The sequence below is a fragment of the Aythya ferina genome (genome assembly GCF_964211825.1).
Source record: "Aythya ferina genome assembly, chromosome: 1".
Classification (NCBI taxonomy): domain Eukaryota; kingdom Metazoa; phylum Chordata; class Aves; order Anseriformes; family Anatidae; genus Aythya; species Aythya ferina.
In genome coordinates this window covers 180,986,949-180,999,050 of record NC_140296.1, presented here as the reverse complement: position 1 = coordinate 180,999,050, position 12,102 = coordinate 180,986,949, and the positions used below count along the sequence as shown (strand labels likewise).

At 36.2% G+C, this 12,102-nt stretch overlaps 1 protein-coding gene across 5 annotated transcripts in view; it reads left to right on the top strand.

The window, feature by feature from the left end:
• ASZ1 (ankyrin repeat, SAM and basic leucine zipper domain containing 1) overlaps nt 1-12,102 on the top strand; it is a 37,940-nt gene that overhangs the window by 7,329 nt on the left and 18,509 nt on the right. For all 5 annotated transcript variants that reach the window (XM_084534867.1, XM_084534869.1, XM_084534866.1 and 2 more), the window contains one exon: nt 3,063-3,174. In XM_084534867.1, coding sequence (XP_084390993.1) covers nt 3,063-3,174 — 112 coding nt within the window. The remainder of the gene's footprint in view (nt 1-3,062; nt 3,175-12,102) is intronic.

The window sequence follows — 12,102 nt, the reverse complement described above, 5'->3', positions numbered from 1 at the left end:
CATCTTTAAGGCCATAGATGATGCTTCTCCCACTGCAGTTGTTTGCTTTCTGCTCTCCAGTCACTCATTGTTAGCCTTCAAACGTGCCAGCTGACCTGCTCATGTGATCGCACTGTATCTCGTTTCAGACCAAAGTAATAAATAAGCACTAGGTTTTAGGTTAATGATGGGTTTTGATTTTTATATTTTAAATGACTACACCCTAACAATCAGAAGAGTAGGTCACATGTCAGGTCTGCAAGATGGTGACAAAGAGTAATTTCCTTCCTCTGGCATTAACTGAAGAAATAATGTGTTTGTAGGAGTAGCTGTCCAGTTAATGGGAAACTACTGTTGACTTCTCTAAAACTAGAGCAAAAGTTTTATATTAAGTGAAAATTACTCTTCAGTGTGTTGCCAAATCTGGGTTTTTGGCAAGAATTTAATGGAACTTATCAATACTACTAGTTCCTCTCTCAGTTTTTATAGCTCATTAATAATTCTCTCCTGCTTCAACTGTAGTGTTTTCCTTCTGCTTCGTTATGTTGGAAAACTTAGCCAAGCTCTAGAAAAGACATTGCAATACAGAAGAAACTGATGAAACGTGTTACTATGAAGTACATAAAAACGGTGCTCTTATTTTCCAGTAGACTGCCAGTATTTGTAGTAGAAGTAGTAGACTGCAGTGCAAGTGGTACAAATCAGGGTTCTAAAATTTTCTTGAACTTCTTAGGAGCTGATCAGTCTGAGATAAGAGTAGATTGCCTGCACCAAGGACAGTTAAGCCTTCAAATTACTGTCCTTAGCCAGTGTCAGAGGACTTTCATGTGGCTGCTACAGTTCATGCGTGTTCCATGTTTATGGTTGTAGAGAGCTGTAAATTGGACAGAAACTTCTGTGGGCAGCATTTTCAGCCATCCAGTTAACCAACATGCATGGCATTTTTTCACCGTGTGACCAGTTGTGTTTGCCCAAAGTGGCACCTTGCTGGGATCAGGTTTCTCAGCTTGTTTCCTTGCTGGTTTGTATAGTGAAATAGTAGCTAGGGCACAGCTGAGCATTGTCCAGCCAGGAGCAGTCTTGCAAGCGATTGATTCAGGTCAAGCCAAATGTGTTCAGTACAGCTATGCCATCCCTAAATGGCACTAAATGTCATCAGTCCTGGTTGTTCTGTATGAGCTGGCAATCACTTGAGTGATCCCATACTAGTAATGTTATAACCTTATAGTCCTAACAACAGCTCTACTGTTAATCACCGTTTGTCACGTTTCAGTTATTCTTTGTAAGCTACTTGCTTAATTTTACCCTAATAGTGGAATGAACCTCAGTGGTGACGAAGAATGAGGTGCTAATGGTAGCATTTGCTGTGTGGTGGCATCAGAATGTAGCATCTTGAAGGAGTAAATACACTGTCTCTTCTGTGTGTGTTTTTTTTTCAGCTAGCCTGACCACAGACTAATCTTTTACCAGTCTCTTACTATTTTTTTCTGTGCAGAAGAGAAACCTGAGTGTTCTAAGGTGTTTCTTCTTCTCTTGCTTATGTATGACCTGTAGGTAGGCCAGCAGAAATCAACTTCCCACCCTTTATCACTGTTTTAACTAAGGAATATAAATATAACTACAGTTTCTTCTTAAATGTAATTCCCAGATTAATGATGTTTATTGCTATCTTTTGTTCAAAGTCCAGCCAGCTTTCAGTTCATGTTATTATTGATGACCAGTTTAAATGTTTAGAGCAAGAATCTGTTAGTGAATGAAATTATTTACTGGAAAGCTAATTACTTACCGTTAAGGAGTTTAAGTGACTCTATAAAACTTATTTTTTCATTTAATACACCGATCTATGTGTTTTACAACTTCTGTATGAGAAGGTTGAAAGTTGCAGGTTGGTCTATAAAAACCTAGGTGAATTTAAACACAAACCTAAGGTCTTAAGTTGGAGAAGTCAAAGACAAGAAGTTGGGAGAAGCAAAGAAAGTGGAGCAGATTGGGGTGAAGTATATAAACTTCTCAAGTTTAAATGCAAAAATTATCTGATCTCTTTTGAAGAATAAAGGTACTAGTGCATACACAGTCCTAAGATTTCTATAAGAAAGGTAGAAAATATGTTGTAACGCTTCAAGGATTGGTCTGAAGTATGTACAGTTAAAATTATACTTGTTAAATTGCTGAAGGCATGTTTGAGCTTGTATGTAAGTTTGTGCAGTAAGCGAAGTGGGCAGTTGTTCAAATGATAGTCTTCTAAGCCAAAGAGCTTGCTAAGGTCCTTGAGGTATGATGTTTTCCAAATACCTGTAGGAGAAAAGTAAGAAAGATCTCCCCTGTTCTGTGGGCAAACAGCAGTGGTGTGCAGTTCTGATCCATGAGTAAAGGTGGCACGTAACACCCAGCTGCCTCTGGAGCTGGAGCAAAGAAATACACTGGTTCCTCATGATGATTTTTTTTACGTATTGTGGATGTGGATTTAAGGAACATACCTCCTTTTGCCATCTTCTTCCTGCCAGTACTGCACAATAGTAGTCTAGGTTTGTAAACTGGTTTCCTTTTCCTTCATCCCTTTAATAAAGCCTTGTTACTTGAACTTTCTTTTGTATGGACCCCTGTTCTCCCTACAATTGATGTTGCTATGTATTTTTTAAAAAATAGTTGCATGTACTTTTTTTCTGTTGCAGTTAACTTCAGTAAGATGTTACTTCATTTGGCTGTGTTTTGGGGAGAGGTAGGGAGGAACAGGGATTGAATCTCCTGGTGTGGACCAAGATTTTAGAAACAGATACCTAAACTTAAGCTCCTGCAGGTTTTTTTTTCACTACCTAAGCAAGCATCCTCACCTTCAGTAGTGGTAAATGCTCTACTAGTATCATTCACTCCTGTCTTTGTCTTCTCTTTTTAGATGCCTTTATCTTACCTGATAATTCTAGTGACTTTTAGTGGAAGAAAAACAAGTTTCTTACCTTTTGTTTTAAATCTTAGTTTATCAGCACCTGATAAACAAATCTAGCAAATGTAAAGGCTTTTAAAGGAACTTTTGGACTAGCATAGTATTGGTGTATGCAATTTTCTAACTGTAAGTTTCCAAATAGATAAGTACACAGTGCTGATGGCAGCGTGTGCTGCTCATGCTTCAGAGGAAAACATCTTGAAGACTGTGGAACTACTGCTGTCAAGGAATGTCGACCCTAACCTTACTTGCAGGTACAAAAAAAAGTCTGTGAACACTGTATTATGTAATATTACTGTAGAGACATTTTTAGGCTTAGTTGTTACCACTTAAGATGTCTACTTCATTAGCTTTTTGTAACTTTGCTGCTCTCTGTATGTACAGAAAGATTAGTGTGCAGGTGTTTTTTTCTTCTAGCATAGTCATTCACCTGACTAAGCGTGTGATCAAATTTAAGTGTGTGTGTTGTATTTTTTGGTGTTTTTGTTTGTTCTTAATTTTGTTGTGCTTTTTTTAAAGATAATTATTTTAATCCCTTTGGTTGACAATAGTGTAAGCACAGGAAATACACCCTATGATTTGGGAAAGGCATATTTCTTATTCTGTGTAAGGATGTGGGTTAATCCATCAGTTAATCGATTAATTCTTTATTTAAATTCAGGCTTTGCTTTTGAGCTTTTTGCGATTATCTAGCTATATTCCTTACAGAGATTCCTGTGGAAAAAGTAAACTTCTCTGTAAATAAAAGTTATTCTAATGCAAGCATGTTTTAATCTCCGTTTAAAAAAAGCAGATGACAGTTTGTTTCTCAAATTACCATGTCCTGTCTCAGCAGTCTGAAGCAACGCATTGCGAGCTGTCTTTACTTGCATAGTCTGCTGCAGTGATTTGTTTTAAATCATGAAGAAGGAAATTCTGGGCTGATCCATTATGAAGTATCCTCCCTCTGCTGGAAAAAAAAAGCTTTTTGTTTAGTTCAAACTGAAACTGCTTGTTTTTCACTTGACTGAACCTACTTTTTTACACCATAGCTTTTTCATCTCTTTACCACATTACCTAAAATATGTGGACTGTGTAGTGATACAAAAAGAACAGAATTGGAGGCTTGCGGGTTCTTATTAAAATAGCTCAATTAATTTGCTGGGCCTGACCCTCACTGTAATCATAGTACTGATAGATAGGGAACAATAATAATAATTTATTTACAAAGCTGTGCTAAAGTGGCACTGATCTACAGCACTAAAATTAAGTGCCCCATTCATTCTTTATAAGCTAAAAATTGCTCATGAAAGAAAACTGCAAATTCTGAAATAATTACAACTTGTTGCCCTCGGATAGCTGGGTATTAAAATAAATGTCTTGCCTAAAAAAATAGGGGGAAATCTTTCCATTATACAGCTTTGCCTTGGGTGTTTGAAAACAAGCTAAAGCTGAAAGTTTACACTTAAAAAGGCCTTTGGCTGAACTTTGAAGAAAAAAAGACTGGCTTCTGACACAAGAGTTGGGAATTTCAAGGGCAAAACCTTATTTATAAACTCAGTGTGTGTTTTGCATAGTTGATCTTACTTATTTACTATCTCTCTTTGTTCCCTAAGACCTTGTGCTAACATGCGAGTTAATTCTTGAGTAGTACCAGATCCAGTGTCCAGTTGTGGTAGTTCTTGCTTTCTCAAATGAAAAGGTAACTGACAATCCAAAATGTAGCATTTCAACCAAACAAAAGTAGAAGTTAGATGACAAGAGCTGGATTTTTTCTTTTTCAAAAATCTTCCTGCTACCTTTTTTTCCCTTCCCAGTATTTGACATCCATGCATACTGCTCCATTATTAGAATTGCTAATGGCAGTTTAGCTGCTGCTTTGTGGGGGCTTCTTCCAGTGTGTTCAGAAACACTGGGATGAAACCCATCAGAATTCTGTGAAGATCATGAAACTCAACAAATCCTCTGCATGGCACTCAAGTCCTGCTTCGCCTGTTCTTGTGGATCAAGCAGAGTGTTCCGTAAGAGGACATCTGAACTGTCAGTGAGTAGAGATTATCATGAGTCTTCACTATGTGATCAGTGCACTGCATGTTAAGAACTAAACTTTGCATTATTTGGTTATCTCAGTACTTAAAAAACAGTGATTTTAGGAGTCTTCCCTTGCATCCGCCAGCAACTGAAATGTATGTGAATTCACAGCTGAAAATCTAACTGTGGTGTAAGACAGAGTTTGATACTTGTTCTTTGTTGATCTGGCAGTGAAGCCATATGGATTGTTCTTTGATTTCACATCATTTGGAGGTGATAAACAGGAATTCAAACTTTTTTTTTTGACTAATTCATGAAGTGTGCATGACGAGGCAGAAGAGTACTAAAAATAACCTGTTATTTTAAATGCAGTCTAAGAAAGAAGACAAGTTTAAGAGTGGATAGGTAAATGGTTTCTTTGCAATAGAATAGAATACTAAGGAGAAAGTATTAAGCAGAGTAACTTCTGTTATTTTTGCTGAATTAAAATCAGGAAGTAAAACTGGTTTTATAGCCACCAGTATTTATTGAGAAGGCAGTGTATGAAAGCAGAAGTGCCAACTGCAGAGTTTTGAAAGACAAACAAGGTATTGGATAGGTGAAATGAGAAAGCATTGTAAGACCTGCTCTTGTGTAGTCTTTGCAGAGCTACTGTACTCGGAGTGCTTCATCTAAGTGAATGCTAGCTTGAGAAATTAAATGTTTTTATCTTGTACGATTTACCTCCCCCTTGCTCTCAAATGTAAATGATATACTTAAGCCTTTTGTAAGGCCTGGAAATATTTAAGCAGACTCTTTGTTATTTGTTTGGTTTTGTTTTTTAAAAACTTATTTTTACCTGCAGTGCTTTCTAAAAGGTACACTGGTTTTATTAATATTAACCTGTGACTTCATTTTAGACAGAAGTAAAAGAGTATCACCAACTGACAACTAAATTACAGAACAATTCCTAGGATTGTATTTCATAGGTTGTTTAGTAGACTTGGATTTTAATGATGATACCCTCCAAATTCTTGTTTATTTAAGTACGATAAAAGAAACCTAATGGCTTTGCAGGTAAGGACAGTGTTTTGAGTTGATGTTTCATGCTAACAGATTTTTGTTGAAGGACATACAAATAGGTGAATGACTGCAACTTCCTTTATTTTGAAATAAGCTCTTTGTTGCATGTTCTGTGGGATGTGTGTGTGGCGTTTTTTGCCTCAATCTTAAAATTTCTAGTATAGTTGAATCCTGGTCAATGACCAAGACTCTGTTTCTGTTTTAAAATGTTTATGAATTTTGTGACTGGAGAAAATCTTCAAAACAGTTGTTGTTTGCAAGTATTATAACACCAGAATCTTCTTCTGTCTTGTTATACTTGTGTTGTTGTGAAGATTAAAAATTGAGATGGAAGCGTACTGTTAAGTACAGCAATGCATGCACGTTAAAATACAGTCACCGTTCAGGTCTGGTGTTAAATTGCCTACATTAACTCACTTCTGCTTACATTCGAAGTAGTTTTAAGGAGTATCAAGAAACTGTTTCACAATGGAAGTTTTAGGCTACTTTTGCTCTCAAGAAAATCGTAGAACCATTTAGTTTGGAAAAGACCTCTAAAATCATGAACTCCAACTGTAAATACAGATGATAGTGGGAGGGTAAAATTTTCACCTCAGTATTGCCCAGTTCACAAGGTAGGTCCCTCTTCAGGTTGCGTAGACAGAATAAAGCAATTGTGTAACACCTCAGTTTTAGCAAGATATTTATTGCTACTGATAAGATAGTGAGTCTGCATGGCTGCATAATAATTTTAAAGACCTTGATGTTATCGCGGTGTGATAGTTAACTACGCCAAATGACTAATAGTCCATCTCAGCAAAGGCAAATAGCTTGGGAAAAATTAATGCACTACAGTGTGGTTTATGGCCAGGGCATTTAATACTGGTTGAAAATCAGGGCATTTAATACTGATTGAGTAAAGATCTTTGATCTTCTTCTGCAAGAAAAGGATCTTGTGATACCTCATATTAGACCTTGTTAGTTCGAGAGGGTGTCTCATTCTAGCACTATGAACTCACAAAGACATTTTATTATGTTGGTCAAACATCAGTACAAAGGGACTAAATATTAAAAAAAAAAAAAAAAAAAAAAAAAAAGATGGAAAAAATTACTCTTAATAAAAGTACTGTGTTCATCTGGGCTACGGCCATGTGTGTCTTCCCTCCTTTTATTGAAGTTAGGAAAAAGTCAAAAGTGCAGTAAATGCGTGAGTTAAAAGCCATTCTTCTAACCTTAAGTGTTGAAGCTTGTTCATCACCCTTTTTCGTAGTAGAGGGGAGTCTAGACACAGAAATGGACGATTTGGATGACTGTACTATTTTCAGCTAGTATTGAATGCACAGTGGTACCACCAGGCTTGGTACTGTTAATCAGAGGCAGAGATACAAGATACTCTGGGACAGTACCAATGTTAGACACTGTTTGCAACAGGCTTTGTGAGAAGAACAATATATCCTCATGTCTCAGGATGTCCCCTGAGCAGCCTTTCTGTAGAACAGAAACAAAACCTGCACTGCGATCCATTAGCATTATACCAGCAAGGTTCTGTCTCAAGTATGTTTGGCTTCTTCTTTTGGTAGTAGTGTTCACTGTTCATGGTTATTTGCATAGAATTGGTGGTGGTGTTTTGTTTTGTTTTGTTTTTCCACATGATAATGTGGTTTACTTGTTTTTCTCTTTTAAATCAGAATATGCTGCGTCTTCAGCTAAACCACTTTGCTTGTAAAAATGGGACAGTGTGAGGAGGTAGAAGGACAGGGCAGGATGATTGAACATGTCATAGCATTTGCAGTCCCCACTGTTACCTTTTATGCTAATCACTTTTATAATCACCTCCTTTGTAGACTTCTAGCTGTGTGAAAATTACTTTGTCTATTTTTTCATCTCCTGTGTTATGTAGAACTTACGTATCTATTTTCTATCTGTTTTACCAGAATTATGCAAATGTTGAGAAACAGAAGCATAAAAGAACGGTGGTCTAAAATGAAGTCTGAAACTAAGCCTGACATATATTCTACCCCAGCCTTCTTACTAGAACTATACGCTTAATTCTCCTAACAAGCTCTCCTTCAAGATGGTAGAATGTTCTTCTGCCACCTTGCTTTTAAGAAAACAGTGTTTTTTTAAAAAAAAAATTAAAAAAGTATATTGCAGCTCACAAAAGTATATTGCAGCTCACAACCTGCTAAAGTAGGTTCCAATCCTGTTTGTTGTACAGAGTTTTCCACCTCGCTCCTTAAAATCCTAGTAAGCTTGCAAAGGGACAAACAGCTTCACTTCTGTTGCTATGGGCACACTGCTACTGTTTCATTTCTCAGTTATAAGCATAATGTACATCACTGGAGTTAATAAACTGGCTCCAAAAGCTTCTGAAGATGCTTCTTGGTTTCCTGAACCAATATTCAGTTTGCACATCAACTAATTAAAATACTGCTGTCTTGTAGCTTTTCTTCTCTTTGGGGTCTCAAGAAGAAAGTATTAGAGACTAAATTGATAAGGTTGTTTACTACCTGCTATGTTTTTTTTTCCCTAATGTTAGTGATATATCGTTTTAGGAAATAAACCTTTCTGCAGTTGTGAGACTTCAAATACAACTTATCCTTCTCAAGATTACCAAGCTGCATTACTAAATTTTGTACAAATATCTCTTTGATGGAAAGAAACCTGCGTGTGGGTGGAAGACATCTCTTCCTTTCCTCCCTCATTGAGAATCTTCTAGAAAGGTGGACTTTGTTTCGCTTGAGAGTGATTCCAACCAGAAGAATGTGTATTTGTCAGACGTGGTGAATTCTGCACGACAGGTTCAACTTACATCATGTTTGATTAATAAGTTGCTTATGTGCACTTTAAGATTTGTATCTATTTTATATTGACTAACCCTTGAGTATCATGTCCAACATGGGCAAATGCCATGTGGCAAATTGTGCAACGCCAAAGGACTTCACAGGTTCTTGCAAAACAGGTGCACAGGTACTTTTGTGAGCCAGGTTGCTGAATCTAGAGTGTCTGCAAGGTTCCTCAGAACGAAGAGAGGATTCTTCAGATCACTTACTTGGATTGTTATCACTATGCTTTATGTGTATGGCTTTTTTAGATTGTAGTAAGATGTACTGTGTCTTCAACAAGAAATGATGGATATTTTGGATCTTAAACCTTGCAGTTCTATTTGCAGGGTTTTTTTTTGTTTTTGTTTTTTACAGGGTTGGGATAGCAAAGTTGTTTATTTGCTTTATTCCCTAAAGCTCGTCTCCCACCCACTTTCAGACATACATGTAAATGGGCCTTGCTTTCCAAAGAAGTGGTTTTGTCAAAGACATAGCATGGTATCCCCTCATAGATTCTGCTGCATAAATGCAGTTGCATATTTAAGCAGTGCTGTAAATGTTTCTACCTTGAAACAGGCTGTAGCTTTTCAATTTAAAACATAAATGAAACTGGAATGCCTGAAGTCAGAATTGCCTATTCATGTTGGTGGACCTTTTAAACATCACGTTTATTGGGTTTTACTTAGAAAGGGAGAAGTACTTTCTCAGTGCCTTTCATGTCATCAAGTTGTTGCCTTGATTTCAGATGTTATCCCTGCAGTACTGTGCAGTTGTAGGCTCTACATGTTGTACTTTGGAGAAAAGAGTGTTCTGTTGCCTCTGGACTTTTGTTCAGTATTTTTTCTTTGAAAAAGCAGAAGATAATTGCGAGGTAGTAGCGGTGTGCAAGTTTCAAAAAAAAAAAATACTAGAAGCAGAATAAATGAAAATGGATGGGAATGTACTGTTCTTGTAGACAGAAACACTTCAAAGGTGGTAGCATGGAAAATCTGTCACAGGCTGCCTATCACCAAATGCAAATAAGTGTGGGAAGCAGTGTCTGCATTGGGCAAGTACCTTTTGATTCTGTTGCTACAAATTACTAGGTTGTAATCAACTTCTATTTATTCTTTAAAATGATGATGTTGATGTTCATAGGTCTCTGTCTCTATATAGACATTGTGTGTATATATAGCATTATTTAGTTAAGTTAGAGGGACTGACTATAGAGTGTTTTTCTCTGTTTTTTTTGCAGTAATCTTGATAGGATCATAGAGTGATTAAGGTCAGAAGGGACATCAGGAGTTCTTTAATCAAGCATTTTCTTTAAGCTACATCAGCTATGACATCAGGCTAGGTTACTGTTTGGCTTCTAAAACTGCTGAAGAAAGAGACCAGGAAACTTTTTTATGCAACTAGTTCCACCAGTTGACCCTATTATAAGAATCCACCCAAGATCAGAATCCACCAATGCACCCTATTTATTATAAGAAAAGTATTTCCGTACATTCAGTCAGAACTTCTACTTTTGAAAAGGTTGATGGGCTAAAATAAAGTAGTTAGAGACTGGTGCAATCTCTTCTTCATTTCATTTCCAGATTTTTCTCATATTAAATGTGCATCTTGAGGAGGTGTAGTTACATTCCGTTTTCCATATTTCCAAGTAATAGATGGCTTCTTCACATTTATATGCCTGTTTTTTCAGTAGACTTTTACCTGTGCTTGTGTAAGACAAAATACTAACCTAACAGAACCTTTTGTGAATAAGAAAAAAAAAAAAAGATGAGCAAAGCCATATTTCTATCAATATTCTTGAAGTAAGCAGAAAGTCAGCGTTTTAAGGCATCTGCTTTGATATACATATGCTTTTCGGGGTCCCTCTAGTGGTCAACATTGTACTTAAGAAACTGATAAAGTTTAGGAAAGTCCCTCAAATTGCATCCTCGCAACATAAAGTTTTGACAGCAAATTTTTGTCGTGGAGCTGTACGTTAAAAATATATAACACTTTCAGGAAAAAAAAAAAAAAAAAAAAACGCGTTTTAAGATACAGTTAATTGTAATCAGACATCATTAGTAAAATATTTCAGTTTATAACTTCTTAATTCATAGCAACAAGAAAATCCAACTCTCTTCCAACCCTTTTAAGTTCTGTGGTTTTATTCCATCAAAGGGTAAGTGTCAGGACTCCCAAAAAATACTTTTCTAAATGGAAACATCTGAGGAATATTTTTTTTCTTTCAGAACATTCAAACCAACTCACTGTGGTTTCATTTTACAACCATAAAAACATCTGAGTAGAAGTATAAGATCAGTAGACTGTTGTCAACACAGTTTTGGGATATAAAAAAAAAAAAAAGGGAAAGATAGTGTCTGTAAGTCCTTACTACTTAGTCAATTGCAAGAAATAACTTTATATATATATATATATATGTATATATTTTTACATAATATACCTGTGGATGTATAGGGAGAAAAAGTGTCAACACTTCAGGGAACAGAGAACAAAAATGAGGCAAAGGACAAAAATATTTTGATATACATTTGTTCTTACCATTTAAGAACTTATTTTAAAAAATACCATTTAAAAAAAACAACTTAGTGTGGTGTTTCTCTGTAATTTTCTGAAGACTTCACCTGAGTATACCCAGGTAACATTTTGAATGTGAATTGTGCTTGTGCACCCTGCACTCACACTGCAGCTTTGCACACTCACAGGAGTTGTGTGACCTGTGATTCTTGGCTTATATTGTTTTCACCAGAGATAATTTTGCAAATACATACATAGTTGTTATTTTTAACTGAATAGTTAAAACGAGAAGAGTATTACAATTTACAGTTTGCCTTCCACAAAACTGCAGTAAATCTTTTTGGAACTTTCAGTTTAAATTAAACCATGTATAGAATTAATCACTTAACTGTGTTTCTCTTTAAAAAAAAAAAAATATATATATATATATTTTTTTGAAGTAAAAAGTGAAGGTGCTACTTCCCTCCCTCCCCAGATACATGTAGATGAAAGGAATGGGCAAATTGATAATATTCTCTGCTTTTAATAAGGTGGAAACACTGATCTACACCTGTCCTTATTCCCTGATTAAGCTGCTCCATGTACTGAATGAGAGGCCCACCACTGGGTCTCTGGTAGTATCAAGAGAGATGGTCTTTAAAGAGGAAAAAAAAAAAAAAAGTTTCACGTAGTTAAGAACCAAATCAGAATTGGTTTAGTCACCCAAGTTCCTGTGTTTCATATCTGGGAAGGGTTAAGGATATTTTTGTTTCAATGCACCGTTTTGACTTCACTTTGTTTCATTTAGAAAATAAATGC